Source organism: Netta rufina (genome assembly GCF_964035555.1).
Source record: "Netta rufina genome assembly, chromosome: 28".
NCBI classification, from domain to species: Eukaryota; Metazoa; Chordata; class Aves; order Anseriformes; family Anatidae; genus Netta; species Netta rufina.
In genome coordinates, this window is record NC_140152.1 from 5,428,273 (window position 1) to 5,455,352 (window position 27,080).

Consider the following 27,080-nt stretch of genomic DNA (forward strand, 5'->3'; position numbering starts at 1 on the left):
CCCGCCCCACCGCCGCCTCTCCACCACTCGGCGCCCGCGGGAGGGTCCGGCCCGCAACAGACAGCTCTGCTGACCAATAGAACAGCGAGGTGGCACGGCGGAGGGGGCGGGGGCTCCGGAAGGGGGACTACAACTCCCAGCATCCCCCGCGCGGCTGAGGACCCCTCTGTAGGGCAGCCCCGCCTGTTGCGGGGGGCAGCCCGGGGGCCTCAGCGGCAGCAGCAAGATGGACGACGATGAGGAGACCTACCGGCTGTGGAAGATCCGCAAAACCATCATGCAGGTGGGGCTGGGGGGGCCGGGGGATGGGCTGGGGGGATCGAGGGAGGCTGGGGGGGATCGGGGGGGCCGGGATTGGGGGTGGGGGGGCCGGGGGGGGCAGGGACTGGGCCTAGGCCTAGGCCTAGGCCTAGAGCGTGGGGGGGGGGGGTTGGGGCCTGGGCTTGGGGGCTGGGGGAGTCCGGGGCCCAGGGGCCGGGGGGAGCTTGGGAGGGCTGGGGGGGCCGGGCCGGGGTCTGAAGGGTCCAGGCCGTGCCCCCCGGCCTCACGCCGCCGCCGCCCCCACAGCTGTGCCACGACCGCGGGTACCTGGTGACGCAGGACGAGCTGGACCAGACGCTGGAGGAGTTCAAGGCGCAGTTCGGTGACACCCCCAGCGAGGGCCGCCCGCGCCGCACCGACCTCACGGTGCTGGTGGCGCACAACGACGACCCCACGGACCAGATGTTCGTCTTCTTCCCCGGTGGGCTGCGGGGCCGGGCGGGGGTGGGCAGGGGCCGGGGAGTTGGGGGCAGGTTCCTGACCGTAACCCCGCGGCCGGGTTTGTCTGCAGAGGAGCCCAAGGTCGGCATCAAGACCATCAAGATGTACTGCCAGCGCATGCAGGAGGAGAACATCACCAGGGCGCTGATCGTGGTGCAGCAGGGCATGACACCCTCAGCCAAGCAGGTACCGAGGCAGTAGTCCTATCAGCTCGGCTATCGCGACCCGGGGGTGGTTTGTTTCTGGTTTTTGGTATTGCTTCAGGTTAACAAAAACATCAAATTTCAACCCAGAGAAAATCTTTCACCAAAGGCAGTCATGCCTTAACACAGGCTCTTGGGGTGTTTAAACAGAACAGCCGGTTCTGGCTGCAGAACAAATGGCGGGCCACGAGTAGTTGAGGGGCTGGTGGGAGAAACAGAGATACCAGGAGCGCTGTTTGCTCTCTGTATGGGTACCTGTACCTGTGCCAGCACAAGGACAGCAATACCACACTCGCAGTTGGCTGGTCCGAACACAGGTGGGGTTGTCCTAGAGCAGTGCTGCGGCCTGACTTGCTTCTTCCTCCTCAGTCCCTGGTGGATATGGCTCCCAAGTACATCCTGGAGCAGTTCCTGCAGCAGGAGCTTCTGATCAACATCACAGAACATGAGGTGAGCGGTGCTGGGGAGTGGAACACAAGTGGGATGGTCGGTCTCATGCTGAGCTGAGGCTCAGGCTGCTCTGAGAGACCTCCCCTCGGTTGGAAGGCCGGGCTCTGTAGTTCTCTTCCTTCCCTGCACGTTGCTTGTCCTGCCGCTGTGCGGAGACGGCTGCTTTCTCAGAATTTCTGGTCTTGCAGTCTCCTTCTTCTGTTGTTTACAGTTGGTCCCAGAGCATGTCGTCATGACAAAAGAAGAAGTAACCGAGCTGCTGGCCAGATAGTATCCTTTGTTTGTTCCTTCCCTTCCTGTCTGGGTGCGATGCGTGCTTGCTTTGGGCCGCCAATGAAAGCATCCGACTGTGACAGTTTATTGCTTGCTTCTGGTAGCTGTGCCTGGCCTCAGAACAAGGGGGAACCTGGGCCGCGTGCTCGCTGTGCTGGTGAAGCTTCTCCTTGACTCTGTGCAGTAAGCTGAGAGAGAACCAGCTCCCGAGGATACAGGCTGGGGATCCTGTGGCCCGGTACTTCGGGATAAAGCGAGGACAGGTAAGAAAGAGGCTGGTGTCAGGCTGCAGTGCCCCGTGGGCTGGGCAGGGGGCTGCAGTAGCACAGTACTGCAGGACTCCAGAGACAAGAAGGCTCTCATTCAAATATAAAAGCTGTTACGGGTTACTTTGGGATGTGTAAGCCAGGCAGGCTTCTGGCCAGCAGATAGCTCTGGGGACAGTCCTGGCTGCCTGTGGAACCAGCAGCTGTGACACCGGCCCCAAACTGCCACCCCCTGCACACAGTGGCTGCCCAGTGCTGCGGTTCTGTGGCCCTTCTGGGTGTGAGCGCACACGCGTGTGTTGGGCAGGGAGAACTTGCCAGCAGCTTCTCTCCCTCACGAGTTCCTTCTGCTGGCCTTCCAGGTGGTGAAGATCATACGACCCAGTGAGACTGCAGGCCGCTACATCACCTACAGGCTGGTGCAGTGATGCAGGGCTCTCAAGGTGAGGTGGAGTGCTCGGCCTTGAGTGCTCTGCTGGGGGAGGTGAGGTGTGAGCTGCTCCACATCCCAGGCTCTCTTTCTTCCAGGTGCAGAAGTGTCCTGTGACGGCTCTGATCTTCCCACCCCGGCAATTTGCAAATGCTCTGAAGTGTCTGCCTCTTCACACATGCAGTTGTTTTTCTTGGCCCAGATCCTCGTTTTCCAGCATAGATTTTGCTCTAACTCCTTATCCTTCATGAAGGACTAATGCCATGAAAAGTAACTTGAAGCAGCTGAAGCGTGCAGGGAGGAAGTGAGTGGAAAAAGGCCTTTGCTTTCCTATTATGTTTTATAGGACCTTACCTTTAATAAAGGTTTGTACTCTTAGTGCTCTTCACTATTACTGTGTTTCGTTGTCTTTTCCTGTATCAAAGCCTTAAGGCCTTTGCAAGTTCCTGTTTTTTTTCATTCTGTTTAGAATATACATTTGTTGCTGCTAGAGCTCTGAACTCCTCGTGGCTGAGCCAAGAGCTCATCCTGCAGAGCTCTGACGTGTCTGGCTGTCGTGTGCAGTTCTAACACGGTGGTTCAGACTTACCTTGTTGTGAGCTGTTCTAGCCTCTGACCTCTGTTTTGAGACTGGTATTCAAACATTGCAAAGGAGAGTTGCTTGTCCCCACCCCAATTACTTTGATTTTTAATTTGTTCCAGGTCTCCTGAGGGTTTTTAAACTTCATTTGACTTGCTGGAGCTATTTTTAGTACTTCATTACAGTGCTTAGGCCCCTGCAGCTGTGGGCATATGAGCCTGGAAGACTTTGATCTCCAGGACAGACACGGGTTGGAACACATGAGTTTTATTCATTCTGGAAGCAGGTCAACCTGAACACAGCAAAACACAAAAGGTAGTTTCATACAGCTGTACAGGCATGTCACAACAAACACTTTTTTCACGCTGAGTTTATATACAAACAGAAGGGTGCCTGTTACCTCGTGAAGCTCAAGCATAGCTTTTGTCCCTTCCCTCACTCACACTCACCCGTCATCCATCCTCGCACACACACGTGGTACCGCCCGTGGTAGCAGTTCTGATAGCAAGAAATTTCCCTTGCTACCATGAAAATGACCTGCTGGAAGAATCCAGCCATCTCGTTGAAGAGCTGTGCAGCAGATCGTCTCACAAATAGCTCTAGCTCTTCTTTGGCTCAGTTACAAACCTTTTAGCTGTAAAATTTATCTCTGGTTTCATGTACCTTTTCCCTACTGTGCTGAGATGCTTTTCCAATTAGTCTAGGAGAGCTCTGGCAATTGCAAAGCCCAGGCTCTTTCTACTGTGCTGGGGATTGATCCTCTTAAGGGATCAAACGTCTGGTCGTGGTCGATCGTCCAATTGTACAGTGCTGAGGTGTGCGTAACCCTTCCAAACCCCTTTCAGAATATCTTCAGCTGGGACTCCTCTCCCGCTTGGCTTCCTTGGCTGGAAATCTGTCTGCCTCGCCCTCACTGTCCCGTTCATGTGGATGCGCTTGGGACCTGTTGAGGTGAGGCCTGACAGGCGAGTAGGCAGTGCAAGAGCTGATTTGGTACCCAGCATTTCACGGAGGAAGGGTCAGGCTGATTATTAGAGAACTGCTTTGGATTTGTGCAATTTCTGAGGAACCGTGGACTGAGAGTTGTCTCGTGTGTGACCTGTGTGTGCCAGCCCCTGTGCCATCTGCAGGGAGCTCTTGAGCTCTGCTGATCTCAGCCCTCCCAGGGCAAGGGTCCGGCGGCACTCGGCAGTGACAGCAGGAACACAGTCCAGGTCCAGGTACAAGCAGGGCAGGAGAAGGAAGCAGCTTTTGGCTCTTTCTAAGCTTAAAATCTACTTGTTTTTCTAAGCCTCAGTGCAGAAAAGTCTCATAGCTTTAAAAAAAAATAATACTTTGGCTGGTCTTGTTTAACCCTCTAAGTTCTGTTGCCAGCAGAGGTAGCAGATTCATGTTGAAGGGTTATATTTAAAAAAACAAAAACAAAAACAAAAAACAACAAAACCTCATATACTGGCAGGGGCTGTAAGGTGGTTCAGGCGATGTCAATCCTGTGGGGATGCATCTGCCCCTTGGTGACCTGCAGCAGCTTTTTGCTGCTGCCACAGCTGAGGTTTTGGAGACCAAATGTCTACCAGAAAAAAAAACCCTGAGATCGCACAACGTGCAGCTGGGAAAGCCGGTCCCCTGAGCTTGCTCAGCCTGCGGGTTGCTCTTTGCAAAGTAGAAGAATGCCCGTAAATACAAGCAGCAGTGCAGACGTCGTTGGCAGAGCCAGGAAGGGCACGCTGCTATTTCAGTCCTGCGTTGAGTGGAAGTGCTGAGGCGGTAAACGTGGGGCTGGGCTGCGGGTGCCTGGTACAGCCGCCTGTAAACAGCGCCTGGACCTTGCCCAGCCCCAGCGAGCAGCGCGGCCGCAATGCCTGCTCTGGGGGGGTGCCACGGGGGGCTTTCAGTGGGCTCCGTGGAGCCCCTCACTCCTTGGTGGTGTTATCCCGACTGCAAGCAGTGCCAGGAGGTGTCCGGTCCTGCTCCAGGCCTTGCTGCTGCACCCCTGGTACCTGGGGCCGTGGAGCCCTTGGCCCCCTGCTCCTCGGGGAGCTCTGTCCTGCATCCCCTGCCAGCAGCCCTCTCCTCCTGAGCTGCCGCCAGCAGGGAGGATGAGCTCAGCTGGAGCCTCGCGTCTATTTCCGCAGAAGAGCTGTAGGACTAAGGACCAGCAGCAAAATTGAAGCCTGGGGAGTGGCATGGTGAAGGCCGGGGTTCCTCCCCAGTCTGAGAGAAGCGAGAGGTCCCCGTGCTTCAGCTCCATTCAAAGAAACGTGCATTTGGACAGAGGCTGGACCCAGCGGGGGCTCCGCCCTGTGGCTCCCAGCAGCTGAGGCGAAGCGGGCAGATTTTCCCCTCTGGGAGCTGGGGAGGACACGGGGGGGGGTGTGAAAGCTTCAGTCAGGAGGCAGCGGGCACCCCAAACCCTCCCGAGCGGGCTCATGGCCATGCACTCCCTGCCACCCCACAGCTTCACGAGCTTCAGGCCCACCCGTGGCGGCTCCGAGCCTTTGCCCCGTGCCCCCCCTGGTGCCCGCGTTTCCCTGCCAGGAGCTCAGGCGGGCCGGGGCCGCTGCTCACGGCTGGGCCGGGGCCTGGCAGCCGTGGCTGGGCTGGGTTGTGTCGCAGTCCCCCTGGGCAGCCCCCGGGCCGCTCTCGGGGTACTCCTCGAGGTCGCTCTGCTCCTCTCCTGGGGGGCTGCGGCAGCGCGGCGCTGAGCCCTCTGTGTCCGACTGCCCCGTGCTGCAGGTCCGGCTGCGCTGCCCCTCGCTCCCATCATCACAGAACTGAGCCTCGTCTGTGCTCGTCTCGCTTTCCTGCTTCGTCAGCTGCGTTCTGGGCCCGCCGCCTGCCGGGGGCTCCCCGTTGTCCTCCAGCTCCGAGTCGGAGTCCACTGAGCGGTCGCCAGACCCTGAGGGACGCAGGGAGCCGCACGTCACCCCCCGGCACCGGGGCTCAGCAAACCCACGGCACTGGGGGCAGGGGATGGGGTGGCTGCTGTTAGTGGAACTGGGCTCTGCCCTCCCATGAAGATGGATTTGGGCAGTCTGGGTGCAATTTTTTTCACTTGGGATCCACTTGAGTGGGTGGCGTGGTTACCTCCCGGTCCTCCCAATGTCCTTGGCCCCTTTACTAAGGTGAATTCAGAGAACAAAATGGGAGGGTGAAGCCCCCCATGTCCAAGGGCCGTGTCAGCAGCTACTGGCAATGAGAGGGGGCTGCAGCCATCGGGTGGAGGCTTCTGGCTGTGCTCGAGCATGGAGCTGGCATCTTGGGAGGGCAAAGCCCCCTGGAGCCCTTCAGACCCCCCCAGAGCCCCATGCCCCCCCTGGAGAGGAGCCACCGAGTGCCCTTTGCTTACCCCCAAACGAGTCCGTGCTGTAATCCAAACTCTCCTTCTCCAAAGGCAGCGCTAGGTACGGCGCGGCACCGTGCGGAGCTGCGGGCTGCGAGCCTGCATCGTCCTGGGGGGGAGAGGGACAGCGGTGAGGGCACGAGGAGGACAACTCCCCCCTTCCAGAGATCCCACCAAAATAACCTCCTGTCCTCGTGTAAAGGCAGCGAGGCTCCATCCTCCCACCCCTGCCTGACTCAGATGGCTCTTTTGGGACAGAAAATCACAAGCGGAGTGGGGATGCACCCAGGGATGGGATGAAGCACAGTAAGTTTCATCAGAGAGCCAACTGCGTTGGCCAGCCCTGCAGCATGGGGTGGCCCAGCAGGGCCGGGGAAGGTCACTGACGTGTGGCAGAGCAGGAGCAGCGCTGTGCCTGCCCGGTGGCCCAGTGTGGGCAGGTCGTGTGCTCCCTTCCCCTGGACTCACCGGGCTGGTGCCGCTGGCTGTCTCCTCCTTGGTGTCTGCGGTGTATTTGCTGGGGTCGGCCAGCAGCGGGGCCTCCTTGTTCTCGAAGATGGTGGAGTAGAAGATGATGAGCGCCTCGATGATGCGGGCTTGGTGGGGGTAGTCAACCAGCGAGGACAAGGAGATGGTGGCGTCCGTGGGCCTGGGGCGCATCAGTGTTGGCCCGAAGACGATGCCCAGGTTGCTCGAGGTCATCTTGTTGTCCTGTTCCACCTCCACGATCCTGGGAGGAGGGAGAGCAGCTCGTGAGAGCGAGCCAGGCACATCCTGCAGGGTGGCTGTGCCTTTCTTTACCTGCCCCTTCCCACCCTGGGGATAAAAGGGGGGCCCCCAGCCCTGCCCCGGCCCCTCTCACCTCCTCAGGTGCTGCAGGAGGTACTGGAGCGTGGCCATGTTCTCCCAGGGAAGCTCCTTCAGCAGCTCCTTCAGCTTCAGCACCAGGGTCACCACCACCTTGTCCGTGTCGGCTCCTCTGTCCACCAGCTCGGGCCCCCCCTTCCCGCTCCTGCCTTTGGCCTCGCTGCTGCCCTGCAGGCTCTCCTTGGCCAGGCCCATCAGCTCGTTGTACATGCGGAAGGGCATGATGGGCTCGGGCAGCTGCAACGACACGGGGAGAGGGGCGTGAGAGCCTCTGCCTCCAGGCGCAGCATTTCTCTCCTTTTTTTTTTTCCCCTTCTCCAAAAGCCCTGGCTCAGGGAGGGCAGAGCAGCCTCCCAGTAGATAAGAGGTGGTTAGAGAGGCCGGGATGAATTGCTCCCCGGGAGGGAGATGCAATCAGCATAGCCGGCAGCACAGGCGGGGCGGTGGTTAGGTGGAACCTCTTGCCTTGTACTCTGCATAAAGCACCCCAGGCAGCGTGTTAGTTAACCAGCTGGTGGTTTTGCAGCACCGGTGATGTTTTCAGGGTGGCTTAAACAGGTGGCTGCCGGGGATGGATTGCCTTCGCCGCAGAGCAGCTTCCCTCCAGCTCGGCGCCCTGACAGAGCGACCTAAATGGATTTCTCCGCAATGTACCGAGAGATGGGACTGAGGCTCACTGCTCATTCCTTCCTCTCTCTGCACTCTGCTTTCTCTTCTCTGGAGAAACCGCAGAGACAACTCAGAGCCTGTCTCTCCCTGCCTCTGGGCGGGGAACCCAGGGACGAGCCTTGAGCTGAGCACCGTGCCGGGGGAGCCGAGCTCTGGCACCGTGCCGCCAGCCCTCCGGAAACGCAGCACGGAGCGTTAAGTGGCGAGGCTGCAGCAACAGAGAAGCTGCTTCCTCCCCTCCTGCCTTGTGGTGGCCCCTTTGAGGATGTGGCTCTCGCAGTTTGCACCGAGCTCTGCGTTCTGCCGACGTCGGGAGGGCAGAGCCCGGGGCTGGCTGTGGGCAGAGCCGCTGGGGAGAAGTGAGCTCGGCCCCGGCCGCGCTGTGCGGAGTGACCTTTGCTGGGTCGCTTCCCTTTCGCCTGCCTGGTTCCCCAATTGCGCAGGGGAGGGAGGGTTTTGTACTTCTGTGTGCGTATTTCTGTGGGCAGGCATCTCGCTGCACCGCGAGGAGCCATGCACCGATGGCGTGCGGCTCAGCGGGGGGCAGGAGCTCAGAGGAGAGGCAGGGGGAGCGCTGCTCGGGGGCAGCCTTCTCCTCCCCACTCCACATGGATCCACATCTCCATCCCAACCCCCTCCCAGCCAGGAGGGGCCTCTTGCCCCCCACCATCAGATCACCCCGACCCAGCAGAGCCAGCCTTGGTTGTGGAGGGTCAGTTCCTGCGGGCACCTCACCTGCCTCAGGTAGAGCTTCAAGACGTTGCTGATGTCGTGAGGGGAGGCCTGGGACAGCTCCACCAGCTCCTTCCCGTTCTCAAACGCCTGGCAAAGCTTCTCCACGCGGGTCTTTACGCCGTTCACGCGGTAGATGCCCTGTCAAAGAGAGAAAAGTGGAGCTGAGGTGAGGAGGAGGGATGTTTCTCTTCAGCTTTGCCTGAGACAGCAAGCTTCTTGCTCCCATCCTGTCCTTTTGGGGTTGGAAATCCCCCTCAGAAGGTCTGGGAGATCCTGTCCCAGCTCAGACGTTGCTGGTGTTCCCCTTCCATAGGCGAGGGAGGCACGAGAAGCGGGTTCCCATGGCAGAGTTTGTTAGTACCAGGGCCAGGTTTATAAGGGGATTTTCTGGCCTCCTGCCTGCTGGTAACCTGCAACCTCTGAGCCTGAGGTCTTCGTGCCAAGAGAGAAGTTCACGTCAAGAGGAGGCAGCTGAGCCAGCGTAGCTGAAGGAGAGGGAAGAGGGGTGAGTCACCTTGGTTTTCAGCGCCCGCTTCTCAATCTCGGAGATGCACTTCTTGATGATGAAGGGGATGCCGTCCGAGCTGCTCTGAGAAGCCTTCATGAAGTCTTGCCCAAAGAGCTGCAGCTTCCCTTGGAGCTTCTTGTGCCCGCACTGGATGGCCAAGGTTTCCAGGCACTTCTTGTGGCAGGCCAGGTAGCACTGGAAAGCAGAGGGACATGCTCGGAGCTGGGACAGGGGCAGGGGGTGGAAAGAAGCTGCTGAGAGCCAGACGCAGCCAGGGGCAGAGCAGGCTGTGGGCAGGAGAAACACAGGAGAAATGCCTTCCTTGGAGACATCACGGGGCTGCCCCAGTGGAACCGACCCCAGCAGCTCGAACCAGTCCCAGCACTAAGAGCAGCAGGGAATTGCCTTCCTGGGCACAGGGAGGAGCAGCACTATGGTAATCCTGCCCCAAAATTCAAGCTGGTGGCTCCATTTCCACGGAACCTAGACCTGCTGCCTGTGGTTACCCCCAGAGCTCTGCCCGTCTGCGTGTCTGAGCTCCGGGCTGGGTTTGAAGCAGATCTGTCGACACCCGCATGAAAAGTTCCCCCACACGCCTGCTGCGGGACACGTGGCTCACATCACAGACCGAGTCACAGGACAGTGCGCGTCCAGCCAAGGTCACCCAGCTCCTGGGACGTGTCCTCCACCCATCCCACCCCCCAAGATCCCTTCCCACTTCCCCCAGGTTCACCTCCTCGCATTCTGCTCCCTGGAAGTAAACGTAGCTGTTGCACTCCCGGCACTTGGAGGGGGTCCGGAGCTTCCTCAGCCGGTGGGTCTGGGCGGCCTTGGACAAGCCAACGTTTCGGAAGGGTCCCGTCGGAGCTGTCATCTCGGGGGTGATCCCGTTGATGCCTACAAGCAGAACAGGAGGAACTCATCCACGTCCTGGCTCCTGGGGAGGCGAGGTTCGGCAGGGCTGGAGCAGGAGGGGTCGCTGTGGTGGGGCCCTCACCCCCCGGGTGCACTCATCCTTTGGCGAATTACAAACAACCCACGCTGAGATCCCAGCTCCTGTTGTGCTGCTCTGAGCAGAGCTCATCCCTTGCTAAAGGAAACGTCTTCCTCGTGGGGTTCCTGCCATTTTACCTCTCCTCCCAGCAAGTGCTCAGTTTACCTCCAGAACTACCGAATTTGGGGAAAACCGACCCGCAGTCGGCACTGCTGTGGTGTGTGGGTGGGGGGCCACGCGCCCAGCAGAAGCACCGCTTCGCCTCCCGCTGTCACCTACTCTGCTCAAAGGAGGCGGCGTTCTCGTCCTTCTCCTCCAGCTCCTCGCTGGAGGACATGGTGCCGTTGGAGGACAGCCGCTGGAGTTTATGGCTGAATTCGCCTGCCAAAACAAAACCCCCAGTGAGACCGCTGGCAACGCTGCTTCTGGTCCAAGCGCACTCTTAGCGTGTGGCTGCGTCCCACGGCAAGAAATTCTGTGCCCTGTGCTGCTGGGCAGGTCTGAGGGGAAAACGAGGAGCCCAGGGCAGCGGGGGCAGCACGTCCCCTGCCAGCACCTTGCAGGGGGGGATGCAGCAGGGCAGTGGCTCAGGGTCCCACACCCCATCCTATAGTGGCTGGGGTCAGTGCTTGTTCACCGTGCAGTCTTATTTTAAGGCAGATTTTAAAAATATTAATAAGAGGGGAAGGAACAGATGCCACCTAACTCTGACGCTCTGTTTTTATGCTATCAGAAGGGTGAAGGCTGCGTGCCCTGGGCTGTGTGCTGTACCTACCCGTGTTTGAGTCCAGACTGCTGTCGGTTTCAGAAACGGAGGTTGGCCAGGATTTATGGACCTGGTGTCCCCTCCCACCTGCAGAAGAAAACACAGACTCCGTTTGAGATGTCCTCCTGAACGCAGGAAGCAAGCCTAGCTCCTGGGAGATGCTTGAATTACTGATGGGAGCTGCTCGGTTTCCTATTTAGAGGCTGGTGAAGAGGCTCTCACCACCCTCAGGAGCACACTCAGCAAGGCAAAGAAGAGATGGGAAGATGGAGCATAGTCCGGCAGGGAACACGAGGCAGCAAAAGACAAGAAAAAGAGCCAGAAAAAAGCCCAGATCAAAATGGATCTGCTCGTGTGTCCTTGTCCTTCAGGAAATGGAGCTTGCAAGGGTTCCTTTTCCAGCCTGCTTTGCTGGTGCCAGCCCTTGGAGTCCCCCTGAGCAGGAGGAAGGGTGCTGGGTGCTGCACAGGGGCTCCCCCGCCGCAGGCTCACCTCTCCGCTCGGCCCCTGCCCCGCTCTGCTGCTCCTTGGCTCCTGCCCCCCCTTCCGAGGGGGCCCCGTCCTTGGGCAGCCCGGCCCCGTCGGGGCTGCTGCTCGTGGAGAAGTCGTTGGCATTGAAGCTGCCTTTCCGCGTCCGGATAAAGGGGGACCTGGCGGGCGGGAGGAAGGAGAAAAGGGGGCGTCCAAGTGGATGCGAGGGAAAGGGATGCGTGACAATCTCAACCGGGGGGCGATTCCCTCCCTGCCTGCCTACCAGGCGTTGTGTGACACGTAAGGCTCGAAGTCGTATTGGATATCGGGTTCGTCTCCTCGCTGCAGCTGCTTGACGTGGGAGGCGTATTGCTGCCCGGGGTCGTACAGCTTGCTGCTCTCGCACAGCGTCTGGAAGTAGACGGGCAGCGGAGCTGTCTGCATGTGCATGATCTGGTAGAAGGCGATTGTGGCCTAAAAATAACGCAGAGAAAACCAGGCGTGAGCTTTGTGAGGTGATACACGAGGGAAGGAGAGACAAGGAGCCCCCGGTCAGCCCGGAGCAGTGCTGGGTCTGCAGCCCCGACCCTTGGCTTTTTGGGGCTGCCCCCTGCCCCACTCACCAGCTTGATGACCTGGTCGCTCTGCTTGATCAGCTCGTGGATCTGCCGCAGGGAGTTCACCTTGGTGTCCTCCAGCTCCTGCTTCTGCGTGTTGGCGTCTGCGATGCAGGTCCGGTAGGTGGCCATCGCCTCTTCTGCCTGGGAGATGGGAGAGCAGGAGATGAAACCACTCGTGGGTAAGGAGAGCTGCTTCTCTGGGGGCTGGGGGGCTCGGTGCAGCCCACATCATTTCGGGCTGCTGCTGTGCTAGGACAGCAAGGAGTGAGATGCTCCTGGCAAGGTGCTCAGCCACCAACTGGAGCTGTGGTGTTCCTACCTTGTTCTTGGCCTCCTCTTCCAGCCGCCTCTTCTTGTCCAGGGCTTTGGTGGTGATGCCGCTGGTGGTGCTCTGCTGCTCCTCCTCCGCTTTCGCGGCCATGTACTTGGCCTTGTCGTGCTCCTCGCTGCGCTGCATGTATATCTGCTTGGCCTTGCGCAGGTTGACCTCTGCATCTTGCTGCCAACGAAGGAGCGACCCAGGGTGAGGACTGAGCTCTGTGAGCAGCTCCTTGCCTCCCGGTCACCTCCCGCAGCCCCTCACAGCTGCCCTGAGAGATTCGTGTGCGTGGCCACAGCCTGGGCTTGTGTCCGACACCAACGAGCTCCACTCGTGGAAGATGTGTGGAAGGAGAGGACTTCCCAAAGCTCTCCTCCATCCCTCGCTCTGTAAGAGCAGAGGGGCTACATGGCACAGCAGTGTCCCCTCCAGCTTCTGCGTTGCAGGGAGACCCCTGGGACCCCCTGTGGCATCCCCCAGGCCTGGGAAGAGGCTCCTGGCACAAAGCAGCCACACTCAGGACGGGTAAGGAGCCCCAAATCCTCACGGACATGTCTCATGGGGGTACCTTGGACCTGAGGAGCACAAACCCAGCCTGGGCTGCTCGCCTTCGCTCCTCACCAGTTTCCGCTGTGCCCGGTGCCACTGCTCCTTGATCTCCTTCCTCCGCTTCTCGTGCTCGAGGCGTCTCACCGTCAGCGGCTGGATCAGGAGGGAGAAACAATCAGCTGAACGCTTGCTGTGCTTCCCCTGGCTCTAAAGGGGCAGCCTCCTGCGGGGGTGCTGATTGTCCCGGATAGCACCGCTGGGCTCGGTTACAGGCAGGGTTTGTGTCGTGGATGGAAAACTGCAGCCTGGAAAGTGCCAGGTCCAGTTCCTAAGTAACAGCCACCCCCTGCGGGACATCTCCTCTCCCCTGTGGGCAGCCCCTGAGAGTCCCCGGGAGCTCAGCGAAGCTTGGTCTGTGCAGACAGGGGATGCTCAATCGCAGAGAGGCCTCAAGGGAGGAGGAGGACGGCAAGGAGGTGCCCTTGGGTTTTGCTGAACCTGGGGAGTTTCCCCTAGAGCCGGTACCTAACCCCTGGGAGGAGCAGGCGGCTGGCTAAGAGCTGCCCCGTGTCATCCCCTCACCTGGAGGAAGGTCTGGTGCTGCAGGGTGTTGACAGTCTGCAGAACCGACGTGCCGTACTCCATATCCTGCTCCAGGGCCAGCAAGTAGATGGACAGGAACGGCATGCTTGTCTGAGAAAGGAGAAAACGCACAGCCCTGAGCCTCGGCACCGCAGCACGAAGCAGAGAGACGCGTCCCCCGGTGCGGCGTTTGGAGGAGGAGCACGGGGGAGGCCTGACCGTGGACTTACCTCTTGGGTGATGGTTTGCTTGCAGCTGTTTGCCATCTTCTGAAGCCCTTTGGCAAACTCCATTTCTGGAAGGAAAAGGTTGGAAGTGAAAAGAGATGAAACACAAGGGTTTCCCTGCTGATTGGGTTCCAAACATCTATCAAGAGCTTCAGGAATGAAGTTCTTTTTGTCCTCGCAGTGTCTGCAGCTCCCTCCTTCCCCAGCCATCAGTCTTTGCATCTGCAGACACAGCAACGTAGGCAGAGCCCTTCCCAAAGGGGAAAAGTGGCTCGTCCCTGACCACAAACCACACCATAGCAGCTCCTGGAGCAAACTGCACGCCCCAGCTTCTTGGAGCAGGAGGCAGCCACCAACTACCCGTTGCAAACCCATTTCCAGATCAAGATCCAGAAGCTGTGGCTCCCTCAGCCTCGTGCGTGTGGCCTTAGAGGGCAGGGACCCATCCCGATGCTGCCCTGGGGCGCTGAGCCCCGCGGTGGCGATCCCACCCGCCATCCGTCCCGCCTCACCCAGCGTGGTCCGTTTCTCCAGGTACCCGATGAGGTCCTTCATGTACTTGGAGATGTTTTTGGCGTACTGGAGGGCAGCATCCACGCCTCCCTCGCAGCGCTGCAGCATGACGTCCACTTCTTCCGCAGCCGGCCGCACTGTGACGTGGGGACGAGAGGAAGGGGAGCGACGCTGAACCGGGCTGCTGCTGCTCACGAGTTTCCAGGACCACCAGCACAGCCAGGAAAACCCCAGCACCTGAGCAGAGCTGCCTCGCTTGTGCCTGCAAGGTTTCCTGACCCACTGCCTGCCTCAGCCTTGAGCTTTCAGTGCAGGCTCCTTCCTGCTGCGCTCGCTGTTATCTGTGCCGGCATCATACCGAAATGTGCCGCGGGCCTGCAGGCACCAGTGCCACCAGCAGCAACTTCTCAGCTGTGCCTCCAGAGGCTGCTCAGCCCAGGAAACGCCTTCCTGTGACAACCCGGGCTGCCAGCACCCAGTTGTGCTTCAAAGCCCTTTTTGTGCCCGTAATGAGGTTTTTCACGCTCCGCTCGCTGCCGGGAGGAGCAGCTGGGTCGTGCGCTCGTGCCGTGCTGGTGGCAGCGGCCGTGTGGGGTTAGAGCAGGCGGGGAGCGAGCCTGCGCCCTGCCAGCACCGTCTCCAGGAGCAGCACTGCCAGAAACATGAGCCCCAGCCCTGTGTAGGACACGGCTGGACTCCAGCACGGCGTCCCCCTCGCCCTTCTGACTGCTTTGGTGCAGCCGAGGGGCCGCGTGTGGCTGGGGAGCGTGGTGGCGATGGGAGGACGCCTGGTCCTGCCGGTGCACTGCTCAGCTGGGTGCCCCGCCACCCCAAATCTGCCCCCGCTCACCTGTGTCGTAGCTCTCCATGCCCGCAGGCATGACGACTCCTCCAGAGATCCCACTGTAGAGGCTCTCCATAGACTTGAGAAATTGGGAAAAGGAAAGGAATTCGTCAGGTAAGAGGAAGGGGAGTAGCCAGAGGGGCAGCGGATGGGGGGGAGGCAGCAACCCTGAGCTGCTGGAGCTCTTCTGCTGCTGCTTGAAGTCTACAAGCTACAGCAAGGCCACAAGCTGCTGGGAGAGTCCCTGGAGAAACACGGTGCTGCGTGCATGCACGGGGGTCAGCTGGATCCCTGGGTCAGGGGCTGAGCCCCCGGCACATCGAGACCCCTGTGCAGGGAGCAGCAGCACTCACCTGGTTCTGGTCGCTGGGCGGGATGGAGAGGATGGTGCTGCTGTCCACCTCCCCCATGAGGAACTCGGACACGCTGTGAGAAGAGGAACACAAACCGGGGTCAGCAATAGGGAGGACGAGCAGTGACCCCATTTGTGTCTGGGGACAGGTTGGCCCGAGGCAGGGGGAGCTGCGCTGTTTGCCGGGGTCTTGGAGGTGCAGGTGGAGGAGGAGAGTGTGGGCCAGGGGCTGGAGCTGCCTTCGGGGTCCTGCCTGGGTGGCAGCAGGAGGGGTGCCCACGCTCACCGTACATTCATGCTCCCCACAGGGTCCCACTGGTCCCCAGCCGCCACGTGGGGGCCGTGCGTGTGCGAGGGGACAGGGAGAGGGCTGGGCTCTGGCAGGGGGCGGTGGGCTCTGGGGGGACTGCTCTGTGGGACCCCTGGCCCTAAACCCTTACGTGCTGCTGAAGGACACCGCGATGGTCTCCACGGCCTTCTCGAACTCCCGCTTGTCCGTCTCATTGTTGGATTCGTAATGGAAACCTGGACGTGGGGGAAAGGCAGGAGCCCTGTCACCGTCACCGCCCGGCTGGGGGCATCCAGGGCTGCCAAAAACACACTGCTGACCGTGAACCTGCCTCGCTGCCGGCGTCGCCTGCCCCCAGAGCCCCCTGCCCGAGGCGCGGAGGCTTCCTCCCACCCAGCTGAAAGAGGAACCATCGGCAGCACCAGCGCTGACCGCGCTCTGCAGGCACCGGGGCCGAGGGGCGCTCCTGGTGCCTCTGCTGCTGGGGAGGACCCGGACCCAGACCCGGACCCGGACCTGCCCCATCCCAACCACCAGCCCTACAGCCCTCGGTGCTGGATCCCGCTCCAGCTCGGGGCCCCGCGGCCCCACGTGGGGCCAGCCCCATGGCAGAGCTCCTTCCAGCCGCGACGAGGCTTCCTGTCCCCTCGTGGTTACCGCTCGGTGTCCAGGAAGCGCGGCGGTGACGCAGTGTTGTGCTCTGCCTGCGGTTAGCGCAGCCGCCCCCCTCCCCGCCCCGGCTCTAACTGCTCTGCCCCAGCCGGGATCTGAGCTCTGTAGACCCCCCCTAAAAACAGGGGGTGCTACAAGGGGCAGGACAGGAGCCGGGTGTTTTAGCCGTGCTTGGGAACCCTCGGGCAGGGATCTGGGCTCTCATTTCTGGCACTGCACAGCCCTCAGAACACAAACACCGACACCAGGCAGCCCTGCCCGGGGTGGGGGGCACGGAGCAGGAGCAGACCCCACTGTGGGGCAGGCAGGAGGGTGTGGGGCTGGGTCCCGGCTGTCGATGCCTTCACCCCATCCGTGGGGCAGCCCCCAGATGGGCTCCCCAGGCCCCCCCATCCCCACCCAGGGCAGGAGGGAAGGGGCCGGGGCCCGCAGCCCCCTGGGCTCACCTTTCACTTTGGAGATGAGCGTCCCCGCCGCCGTCAGGGTCTCCAGGGTGTTGAGCAGGGGGTACTTGTTGATGACCTGGCGCAGGACGCGCAGGGCTTCACCCAGGCACTCGTGGGCCTGCGGCCGCTGGGACTCCTTGGGGTCTGCAAGAGAGGGGGGGGGTTGAAGCGCTGCCCCCCTGCTGCCCCCCAGCCCTGGTGCCCCTCTCCCGTCCCCTGCCAGCCACACCGCGGGCAGGGCCACCAGCACCGTGCACCCCATCCCCTGCCTTTGGGGACCCCAGGATGGGCACTGCCACCTCCTGCTCCCGTCCCCCCACCCGGGGCAGTGCCGGGCCCGGGGCAGCCCTGCCTTTTAGGCATTTATTCCTCAGCAGTAAATTTTTCCCTTGAAAGCGTTTTGGGAATTTCCTCCTCGTTTCCGCCCTTTCCTTCCCGCCGGGGGGGGGATGCAGCCGGTCCGCCCCGTGGCCGTGCCCCGTGTCCAGCCGGGCTGGATGCATCCCGGGGGTCCGGCCCCAGGACTGCAGCCCCTCGGGGGGCTCCAGCCACCCACCTGGGGCTGGGGGAGGCAGGGTCCAGCCCCAGGGGCTCAGGGTAGGGTGAGGACAGCCAGCTAAGGCGGTGATGAGCATCCCATAAGGACACATTAAGGGTGCACTGGAGGAGGGCAGCCTGGCACCCGCTGCCCAGCTGGGCAGACCCTCCCCTCCCATCCCTGCACCAGCTCAGGAAGGAGTTCCCTCTGCTTCTTCTCAAAATCATGGCTGCATCCCAAAATCACAGTCACGTCCCCACACCGTGCCCCTGAGGATGTCCCCGTGCACCAGCCCCGGCCTCTCCCCCTGTGCCACCTCGGGGACGGCCCCGTCTCAGCTGTGCCAGCGGGACAGCTCGGCCGGGAGCGAACTGGGGGTGTTGGTGATCACTGACCCCAAGGGGGACAGGCAATGGGGTGGCTGCAGGTGAGCTTGGGGCCACCTCCTCCCTGCCCTGCAGTGCCCACGGCTTTGCAGGACCCAGAGGCATCGCCCCAGCGCTGCCACCCCCGGGCCGCGCAGAGCCCCGGGTGCGTTCCGCACCAGCCGCCGGGGCCAGGCAGTGCCACGTTTTCCATGACAAGTGGGGATGCGTCAACGTATTTTGCAAAGCCAGTGCCGAAAACAGGGCACCATGTGATCCCCGGCAGCCCCACCTCGCTGCGGGGAAGACCAGAGATCGCTGCTTCCTTCTCCTCCTGGGAGCCGGGACGCCCCCAGCCCCCGGCCCCACGTCCCTCCCAGCCCTGCGCCCGCTCCGGGGCATCGCCCCCATCCCAGCGGCTGCCCTAGCGAGGCAGGGCCGGGGGTCCGGGGCCGTGCCCGGTGCCCCACGGGGGCCGGGGGCCCTGGCAGGCAGCTGGCACCGCTGCTGTGTAAACAGGAAAGCGGGCGGATGAAAATAGCTCGCAGGCAGGAAGCCGCGTTATCCTGGCTCCGAGCTCCCGGCAGCCACCCGCCACCGGCTGCCCGCTGGCTCTGCGCAGCCCCCGGGGGTCCCGGCCCCCTCCCGGCTAAGGCAGAGCCCCCCACCCACGGATCTGGCTCTGCCCCTGGGCTCGGGGTGCTCCTGGACCTGTCCCCGTTGGATCCCTCATCCCCCGTGCCCCACAGCCCCGTGCCACGGGGCGATGCAGAGCCGTGTGGCTGTGCAGGAGGTGGTGGCTTTGTGGGGGGGTCTGCGGAGCCCCAGCCTCGCTGCCCGCTGCCTGCCCCCCCCCCGGCACCCACCGTCTCGCAGCACCACGTCCCGCAGGTTCTCCAGGGCATCCGCGAAGCGCGCCACGTCCGTCAGCAGCTGGGAGATGTCCTCCACGTCGATGAAGAGTCCTTCCCCCCCCTCCATGGGGCTGTAGGACGTGGGGGTCTTGTGGCCTTTGGGCATGGCCCGGGGGGCCCCGGCGGTGAGGGGGAAGCCGGCGGCGCTGGCATGGCGGCTGAGGCTGGTGGGGCGCTTGAGGGTGCCCACGGCGCTGGGGCTGCTGCTGAGCTTGGAGCTGGTGGGGGGCAAATCCCCCAGGCTGGAGCCCGGCGCCTCCAGGCAATCCTTCCGGGACAGGTCCTGTGGGGGGGGGGGACACGGCTGGGACCCCAGCTCGGGGAGGGACGGGGCAGCTCCCCCAGCCCCATGAGCACGGAGGGACGGGGTGCTGGCTGGGGGGCTGGTGCTGGCAGGGCTGGAGGGGCCGGGCTGCGCCCCCCAGCCCTGTGAGAGCCCCCGGCACCGCTGATGGGCCTGGGGCGGGGGGATGAGCATCACGGGCAGCCCTGGGGCTGGCATTGCCTTAACCCCCCCGGGCTCCCTGCAGGTTAACCGCCTGGTACGGGTGTTCCACCAGCGACCATCGGCTCTGAAGCCAGCAGCCAGCTTGGCCCCCCCCCCCCCCTCCTTGCCCCTTGTCCCCCAACTTTCCCCTACTGTCCCCCAGGGCCCTGGGTCTGTTGTTTCCAGGCCTGTCCTGGGGGCACACAAGGACCGTGTGGGTGGCGCTGCCCTGTCCCCAGCAGCACCCACAGCACTGCAGGCCCCTGGTCCCCGGGGAGGGCCCTGACGCAGCCAGATGAGGGCAGGATCCGGCCCCACGCATCCCTTCCTCTTTTTGGGCCCGTCCCATCCCCAGGTCTGGCACGTCCCTTGTCCCTTGTTCCTTGTCCCTTGTCCCTTGCCCTGCCAGGGACGGGGACGGGGAAGGTGACACCTCCAAGGCCACTGATGGAGACGTTGCCAAAATGTGGTGGTCAGAGGGAGCCCCCATTTTGGGGGGTGAAACTGGGGGAGGGAGAACCTGGCACCGGCACCCTCCATCTGCCCCGGGGCTGGGCACAGCAGGACCCCCGCGCCCCCAGGGGCCCTCGCTGCGTGGGGAGGGGTCCCACGGCTGTCCTCACCCCCCCAGCCCCCAAGAGCCCCCCGGCTGTGACTCGAGCACACTGGGTCCCAGCATCCCCAGCCGGGCGCTGCCGCTTGGGGCCCGGAAGCCGAGTTTGGGGCGGACGCGGCGGGCGCCTTCCTACGGGGACCGGCCCCGGAGCACGAGGCTGCTGCAGACCTCGGCCGCGCCGGGAGCTCTGCCCTCAGCGGGGCCGCTGCAGACCCTTCCCCGTGCCCCCGGCCCCGAGAGCCCGGTCCCCCCCCCGCCGTCCCCGTACCGTCAGCTGCACGCTGGGCGTGCGGGGCAGCGAGTCCAGGGAGCCCTTGGGGGAGCTGCCTTTACCCGTCCTGCGGCGCCCGGCCGCGTAGGGGCTGTAGCTGTGCCTCCCGGACGCCCGGCCGAGCATCCCTGCGTCCAGCCGGCCCCCCCGCGCCCGCAGGCTGCGCCCACCCATAGGCCCCTCTCCGGGGGGTGAGCGGCAGCGTGGGGACGGGGGTGGGCGCGGGGACGTGGGGACGGGGCCCCCCTCGCTAAGGAGCCGCGGGTGGGCTCCGGGGGCCCGGTGGCCTCGTCTCTCCGGCCCCCAGAGGCATGTCCCGCGGGCTGGGGCGCAGCGCAGGCGCGGGGCGGGCAGTGCCACGGGCGCGGAGGAACCCCGGCCGCCCGCTGCCCCGCGGAGGCAAGGCGCTTCCTCTCGCCCCCCCCCCCCCAGCACCGTTGGGCTGCTGCTGAGTAAATAAATACACGGCAGGGCCGAGGCGATGCCCGAGCCCCGCGTCCCCCCCGGCTCCTGCTGCCGCCCCCCGGGCAGTCCTGGGGGTCCCTCTGCCCACGCAGCCCCACGGTCACAGCCACCACCGCTGGGCCCCCCCAGTTTGCTGCACCCCAGCCCCGCTCGCCCACCCTCCCCACGTCAGGCCCTTCGGCCGCTGCTCCATCCCCTTCATCTGGGGCAAAATCCCCCCAGCCAGGCCCGGTGGGTCCTTCCTCAGCTCCCTCCTCCTCCTCCTCGTGTCCCTCCGGCCGTACCCACCCCTCCGTCCCCGTGGCCCCCGGCGCTCACCGGCAGGGTCTGCGGGATGGGGCTCCCCGCCCGGCTCTTCTTGGAGATGGAGGGGGTCTTCATCAGCTCGCGCTTCTTGCGGGAGAACATCGCTGCCCGGGGGTGGGAGGGGGGGCACCCGGGGGTGCCTCGCTGCCAGCCCCGCTGCTACCCCGCCGGCCACATTCGCTGGAGCCAACTGTCAGGACGGCGCGTGTGACGCCGCCTTATTTCCTCATCGGCTCTGCAGGCGAACCTGAAACAGGAAAAAGCCAAATGTGCAGCGAGGGCGCGAGGCAGGGAGGAAGGGGGGATCCTGGCCACCCCCTCGGGGCTGCCTGGGGCTCGGTGCCCGCGCTCCCGGGGGGGATCTCCGAGGGGTTTTGCTGCGCCGCACCCCACGGCGGTGCGGGGGGGCCCAGGGAGGGCAGAGCCCCCCGGGACCGGGGCCGTGGGGGTCGGGTCCCGCTGCACGGGGCTGGGGGCACCGGGGCGAGCAGGGGGCTCCGGGCGCCCACCCGTGGGATGCTCCTGGTTTGACCTCCCCGGCTCAGCCCAGCCCAGCTCCAGCTGCCCCCCGGGACCCCCGCCTCAGCGCCCAGCCCCCCCCCGGCCTGTGTGCGCCCCCCGCACTGCCCCCCCCTCCGCCCCCGGCACAACCCATCCGTGAAGCCGCTCGTTCACCTTCCGCGGGGCAAAGCAGGGAATCGTGCCGGGGGGGGGCGAGCAGGGCGCGGGGCGGGGGTCCCGGCCGGTCCGGACCCTTCCCCGGCCCGGTGCCCGTCGGGCTGCTCGGGGACGGCTCCCGGGCCCCGCACAGCGGGCTGCGGGCGGCTCGGCGGGGGCTCGGGACGCCGGAGCCCCCCCAGGACCCCCGTGCGGGGCGGGCCGGGGGTCGGGGCCGCCTCGGCTGTGCCATCTGCCGGCGGCGGCGCGGGGAGCGCCCCCGGACGGGACGGGACGGGACCGGGCGGCGGCCACCGGGGGTCGTGGGCGTGGGAGGGAGGCGCTGGGGGGGGGACGCGTGGCCGTGGGTGCGCGCGGGTCCGCGCCCGTGGCTCGGCGGCGCGCCCCGGGGCGTGCACGTGTAAGGGGGGCACACGCGTGTGCGCGGCTGGGGGGGGCGCACCCCAGCCCGCGGGGGTGTCCGCGCGTGTGCGGCTCCAAGCGCGGCCCCCCCTGGCTCTGGGGACCCCCGGGACCCCCGGGACCCCCGGGGCTCGGTGTCGGGGTGCGCGGGACCCCCCCCGCGATCCGGCCGCTCCTGCCCTTATTTGGGCATTTCGGCCCCGGCCAATCAGCGCGGGGGGGCCGGGCCCGACCCCCCCCCGCCCCGCCCGGACCCCCCCCGCCCCGCCCGGTCCCGCCCGGTGCCGCCGCTCCCCGCTCCGGTGCCCGCTCCGCTGCCGCCTCGCCATGAGCAGCTCCCAGTTCAACAAGGGGCCGTCCTACGGCCTCTCCGCCGAGGTCAAGAACCGGGTGAGCCTCGGGGGGGGACGAGGGGGCCCGGGACCACCGGGCGGCGGCGAGCGAGGGGACTCCGGGGTCACCGGGAACCGGGGCGGTTTGGTGCCGCGGGAGCGTCCCGGCTGCGCCCGGGGGTCCTGGAGAGCCGGGGGGGGACCCGGTGCCACCGGGGGGCGCAGGGCTGAGAAGTCCCGGGGGGGGGTCCCGACGCCACCGGGGGGCAGAGAGCCGGGGGGCCGGGAGGATGGAGAGCCCCGGGGCGCAGAGGGAGGGGGGGTCCCGGTATGAGGGAGCCCTGACCCTGCCCGCGGGGTCCCGGGAGGGGTCTGGGAGGGACCCCGGGCCCCGGCCTCCCCCTGCAGAAGGGGCGGAAGGGGAAAGGGGAACCCGGTGCCTCCACCGGGGCTCTTCACTCCCGGCTGCACCCACCTGCCTCGGCGGGGCGGCACCGGGTGCCGGTGGCCAGCTCAGGGTGCCCCGGGCTCCCCCCATCCCCACCTCGGGCACAGGGGTCCTGCCCCGGGGGACGCAGAAGCCCCCTCCCCATCCCTGTGCACCCCTGCTCGGCTGGGCTCTGGGGGTGGCTGCAGCCCCTGCCCCATGCTGGGACGTGGTGGCAGCAACTGGTGGCACTGGGCTGTGCCCTGCCTGGTGAGCCGCAGGTTGGCCGTGGTTAACCAACCCCCCTGGGGCAGCAGGACCGTGGCCCCGGTGGCTGTGCCCTGCTCAGGACACGAGGGCAGCCCGCAGGGGTTGGGGCAGGCAGGGGAAGGGGCTGAACACCGCATCCCAGGGCTCAGCCGGGTATGGCTGCGGGACCGGGACACTGCTTGTGCCGGGCTCCCCTCCCCGTCCTCGCAGCGGATTTGTCTTTCATCACCGAGCGGGGACGGGCCCCTGCTTGCACCCGGGTTGTGCTCCACACGGGGCTGGTGGACACGTGCCGGAGCCTCGCCGGTGCCTGCTCCCGGGCGCTTCAGCTTGATTCAGCAAGACTGGAGCCAGTCGAACTGCCCCGCGCGCCTGCTGCAGGCTGACATCACCCCGCCAACCAGTCGAACCAGCGGCACCCTCCCGGCCACGCAAGCCCTCGCAGCCTGGGCTGTGGTGGGATCTGATTTTGGGCTGGTCCCGCTACGAGACCGCTCCGAGGCTCCCCTGCTGCCTCCGCTGAGAGCCCCGTGTGCAGGGAGGTGGAAGGGAATCGGTGCTGGGAGCTCAGCTGGCCGGGAAGCGGGGTTCCCCCAGCCAGCGCTCGCGTGGCCGCGGTGTCTGGACTGTCCCTGCACCCCAGCCAAGTCCAGCTTCCCCTTTGGGGCCGCAGCCCTCAGGCACGGCCGCTGTCTCCCCACGGAGCAGCACCGTGTCCATGCCTGGGACCCCTGGGGACCCAGCCCCAGTGTGGGGATGAGAGCTGGGGGCTGCCAGGATTGTCCACCCCTCAGCTGCTCCCTGTGCAAGGGGAGGGCACCCCCAGGGCTGCAAGAAGGGAAACTGAGGCATGGGTGAGGTTTGGCCAGAGACTGCAGGGCTTGGGGTCCCCCCCGGTCCTGCCTGTACGTGGCTAGGTGTCTGGTGGAGCCTGGTGAGCGGCTTGGGATTCCCTGCCATGCCAGGGGTGGGGATGGAGCAGGCGTGGGTCCCGTGGGTGCACGTGCTGAGCAGCCCTGCTGCCGTCCAGCCCCGCACAAAGGGGACAGACGAGCCTCGTGGCAGACCCTGGGCACTGGTTTGGCACAGGGAGGGCTGCGCTGGCTCCTCCCGGGCAGCGAAGGTGCTCGGGGCTTTCGGCCTCTTCCCCCCGTGATGCCTTCTCCTTCCTGCCCCAAACCAGGGTGGGCTTCGCTGTCCCTGCGGGCAGGGTCCGAGGCGATGTTGCCGGCCCGGGCAGCTGCTCTCGATTTGGGAGGAGGCGTCCGCATTCCTGGCATAGCCGCGGTGGCCGAGGAATCTGCGGCGGCGCGATGGGCCCGGCGGGAGGGAAGAGCATCGCGGGGTCGGTGACCGGGGCTGATTTCCCCATTCACCGGGGAGAAACAGGGCCTCGAGGGGGGCTGCTCCCCACGGCCCGCGTGGGCAGCTCTTCCTCTTCCCCTTCGAAAGCTGCAGAAGTCTCCGGGTGGCTGCGTGCGAGGCTCTGCGGGCTCGTGCTGGAAGCGGCCGTGCCCGATGGCAGCACCGCGTCGTGCCACCGCTGTCCCCTCTGCTGCACCAGGGATGGGGCTGGGGGCAGCCTGGCCATGATCTCCCCCAAAATCATGCATGCAGACTGAGCCCAGCCACTGGATGGGGATTTGGGCAGCTGGTGCTGGGGGGGAGATGCTCTCCCTGTGATTTCTTTGCTCCCCACCCTGGCTCTTGGTCCCCGGGCGCACCGTGCCCACCCCGCAGGGCCCAGGGCCGGGCGCTGCTCTTGCTCTGCTCCCCCCCCTCCTCAGTGGTTTCTCTGCTGCTGAATCTGGGTTTCCTGCGCACCAGGAAATTGCAGCTGATCAAATATCCCGGGGCCGTCCAAACCCCGCCTCGGCGCTGTGGCGCCCGAGTGGCGGCTGGGGACCGGCCTCGTGCTGCCGCTGTCACCGCGGCCGGGGCTGGGCTCGGGGTTGGTGCTGGGGAGCTGTCACTGGTGGGGTTCGGGGTGCACGCAGGGACGGGCAGGGATGTGCCTGAGCAGCCCCTGCCGCCCCGCCAGCTCGCCCAGAAGTATGACCCGCAGAAGGAGGCAGAGCTGCGGACGTGGATCGAGAGCGTCACTGGGCAGCAGATCGGGCCGGATTTCCAGAAGGGGCTGAAGGATGGAGTCATCCTCTGCGAGTGAGTCCCACGGCATGCACGGGTGATGCCAGGTCCGGGGGACCCCTCTAGGGCAGGCTGGGTCCGGCCAAGCCTGCGCCAACATCAGCCCGGGACGCGGTGGGAGAGGGGGGCATGGACCCGGGGGCTCCCCGGCACCGCGGGGGCTGTGGTGTTCCCCTGCTGGGGGTGGAACAGACACGGGGAGCCCCATGCGGTGTCGGTGCCTGGGCTATGGGGAGGGAGGAGCGGAGGGGACCCCCAGACCCCCGGCTCACCGCCGCCTCCCTGCAGGCTGATGAACAAGCTGCAGCCCAACGCGGTGCGGAAGATCAACCGCTCGGCTCAGAACTGGCACCAGGTAGGCGCGAGCTGCCCCTGGCCGCCGCCGAGACGCCGCGGTTCCCGCCGGGCCCTGACCGCTCTGTCCCCCCGCCGCAGCTCGAGAACCTCTCCAACTTCATCAAGGCCATGGCCAGCTACGGCATGAACCCCGTGGACCTCTTTGAAGCCAACGACCTGTTTGAGAGCGGGAACCTGACGCAGGTGCAGGTGTCGCTGCTGGCGCTGGCGGGCATGGTGAGAGCGCGGGGCCGAGGGACGGGACGGGGACACCGCGGGTGCGGCTCCCGGGAGGGTGGTCCGGGACCCCCCCCTCCTCTCCTTCCTCGCCACCTTTCCCCGGCAGGCCAAGACGAAGGGGATGCAGAGCGGCGTGGACATCGGCGTCAAGTACTCGGAGAAGCAGCAGCGGAACTTCGACGAGGCCAAGATGAAGGCCGGGCAGTGCGTGATCGGGCTGCAGGTGGGCTGCCCCCGCGCCATGGCGAGCCCCCGGTGCCCACCGGCACGGCCGGGGGGCGTCCTGCGGTGTCCCCTCTGCCCACCCCGCGGGGGGACGGGGACGGGAACGGGGCCACCGGGGGGCTGCGCCCGGCTCTCACCGAGCCCCTTTCGCACCAGATGGGCACCAACAAGTGCGCCAGCCAGTCGGGCATGACGGCCTACGGCACCCGGCGGCACCTCTACGACCCCAAGAACCAGATCCTGCCGCCCATGGACCACTCCACCATCAGCCTGCAGATGGGCACCAACAAGTGTGCCAGCCAGGTGAGGGGGGGGGGAGGATGGACGGCGGTCCTGGGGTGGGGGGGCACACGGCCGGGGAGCCCCGCGCTGAGCCCCGCCGCCTCCATCCCCTCCAGGTGGGCATGACGGCGCCCGGCACCCGGCGGCACATCTACGACGCCAAGATGGGGCTGGAGAAGTGCGACAACTCCTCCATGTCCCTGCAGATGGGCTCCAACCAGGGCGCCAACCAGAGCGGGCAGGTCTTCGGGCTGGGCCGCCAGATCTACGACCCCAAGTACTGCCCGCAGGGCGCCCAGCCCGAGGGGGGCGACGCCGCCTGCGAGCCGGGCGCGGACCCCCCCGGGTACCACTACTACCGCCAGGAGGAGAGCTGCTGAGCGGGGCCGTCCCGCGCCCCCCCCCGCCGCCTCCCAGCCTCTCAGCATCATTCCCTCATTTTTTTTTTTTTAATTTTTTAACTATTTTCTTGTTAATTTTAAAAATGAATTATTTTTCCGAGCGGAGAAGCGACGCTGCCAGCGCTCGAGAAGGGGCTGGCGGTGTTGCGCCCCGGCACTGGGAGCAGCGCCCTGCCCGGAGCCCAAACTGGAAATTGATTTTTTTTTTTTGTTGGTTTTTGGAGAACTTTTGGGGACCAAGTGCCCCCCGCCTCCAGCCCAGCCTTGGGGGGGGGGTCCCAGTGCCGCCAGGTACCCACAGCCTGGCTGCGCCCAGCCGCTGGCACAGAGCCACTGGTGGTGCTGGGAGCTACTGGGAGTTACTGGGAGCTGCCTGCGGCTGAGCCCCGCGGCCGCATCCTGCAGCGGGGGGGCTCGGGCTGTGGGCGGGGGGCTTCTTCCAGCCGCGGGGGGGTTTAATGCAGATGCTCTTATATTGAAAGGTGTTCTTTTTTTATATAAATTAAAAACGAAAAAAAGAAAAAAAAAAAAGCGTGTTTGAGTTCAGCCCCAGGACGTGCTCTAGGGGCGCCGCTCGGGGTCGGGGCAGCCCCCCCGGGACCCCGGGGTGGGGCCCACCTCACGCGCGGCCCCTTTAAGGCCGCTGC

General features: G+C 64.8%; 3 protein-coding genes across 4 annotated transcripts; 2 read left to right on the forward strand and 1 right to left on the reverse strand.

Annotated features, from left to right (window-relative positions):
• Positions 1-215: 215 nt before the first annotated feature.
• POLR2E (RNA polymerase II, I and III subunit E) lies at positions 216-2,775 on the forward strand. The gene is made up of 8 exons (XM_084302725.1): positions 216-283; positions 568-742; positions 833-948; positions 1,335-1,415; positions 1,627-1,685; positions 1,873-1,951; positions 2,317-2,397; positions 2,483-2,775. Exons 1-7 carry the CDS (start codon positions 227-229, stop codon positions 2,380-2,382), a joined length of 633 nt encoding a protein of 210 aa, XP_084158851.1. The 5' UTR covers positions 216-226; the 3' UTR covers positions 2,383-2,397; positions 2,483-2,775.
• Positions 2,776-3,246: 471 nt separating this feature from the next.
• ARHGAP45 (Rho GTPase activating protein 45) lies at positions 3,247-20,812 on the reverse strand. 2 transcript variants are annotated; one of them, XM_084302932.1, is made up of 23 exons: positions 20,705-20,812; positions 18,500-18,830; positions 16,731-16,874; positions 15,764-15,848; positions 15,325-15,397; positions 14,978-15,050; positions 14,127-14,264; positions 13,618-13,682; positions 13,388-13,498; positions 12,878-12,958; positions 12,257-12,436; positions 11,941-12,078; positions 11,601-11,791; positions 11,339-11,496; positions 10,856-10,933; positions 10,360-10,461; positions 9,820-9,983; positions 9,093-9,281; positions 8,579-8,716; positions 7,170-7,411; positions 6,776-7,037; positions 6,314-6,416; positions 3,247-5,863 (listed from the first exon to the last, which is right to left on the reverse strand). In XM_084302932.1, exons 1-23 carry the CDS (start codon positions 20,792-20,794, stop codon positions 5,529-5,531), a joined length of 3,471 nt encoding a protein of 1,156 aa, XP_084159058.1. In that variant the 5' UTR covers positions 20,795-20,812; the 3' UTR covers positions 3,247-5,528. The 2 variants fall into 2 exon arrangements, with proteins under 2 accessions (XP_084159058.1, XP_084159057.1); XM_084302931.1 differs by lacking the exon at positions 20,705-20,812 and adding an exon at positions 19,919-20,134.
• A 1,246-nt stretch (positions 20,813-22,058) lies between these two features.
• On the forward strand, positions 22,059-26,823 carry CNN2 (calponin 2). Its single transcript, XM_084302868.1, has 7 exons — positions 22,059-22,162; positions 24,843-24,964; positions 25,238-25,304; positions 25,385-25,522; positions 25,632-25,748; positions 25,907-26,053; positions 26,149-26,823. Exons 1-7 carry the CDS (start codon positions 22,100-22,102, stop codon positions 26,410-26,412), a joined length of 918 nt encoding a protein of 305 aa, XP_084158994.1. The 5' UTR covers positions 22,059-22,099; the 3' UTR covers positions 26,413-26,823.
• Positions 26,824-27,080: the final 257 nt, after the last annotated feature.

Coding starts and splice junctions, on each gene's coding strand:
- POLR2E (XM_084302725.1), top strand. CDS start 227: ATGGACGACGATGAGGAGACCTACCGGCTGTGGAAGATCCGCAAAACC. Junction 284..567: donor TCCGCAAAACCATCATGCAG/GTGGGGCTGGGG, acceptor CCGCCCCCACAG/CTGTGCCACGACCGCGGGTA. Junction 1,686..1,872: donor ACCGAGCTGCTGGCCAGATA/GTATCCTTTGTT, acceptor GACTCTGTGCAG/TAAGCTGAGAGAGAACCAGC.
- ARHGAP45 (XM_084302931.1), bottom strand. CDS start 20,095: ATGGGTGGGCGCAGCCTGCGGGCGCGGGGGGGCCGGCTGGACGCAGGG. Junction 16,875..18,499: donor GGACGTGGTGCTGCGAGACG/GTGGGTGCCGGG, acceptor CCTCTCTTGCAG/ACCCCAAGGAGTCCCAGCGG. Junction 10,934..11,338: donor GGCAGGGGCCGAGCGGAGAG/GTGAGCCTGCGG, acceptor TTTCTTCTGCAG/GTGGGAGGGGACACCAGGTC.
- CNN2 (XM_084302868.1), top strand. CDS start 22,100: ATGAGCAGCTCCCAGTTCAACAAGGGGCCGTCCTACGGCCTCTCCGCC. Junction 25,305..25,384: donor CGGCTCAGAACTGGCACCAG/GTAGGCGCGAGC, acceptor CCCCCGCCGCAG/CTCGAGAACCTCTCCAACTT. Junction 26,054..26,148: donor CCAACAAGTGTGCCAGCCAG/GTGAGGGGGGGG, acceptor CATCCCCTCCAG/GTGGGCATGACGGCGCCCGG.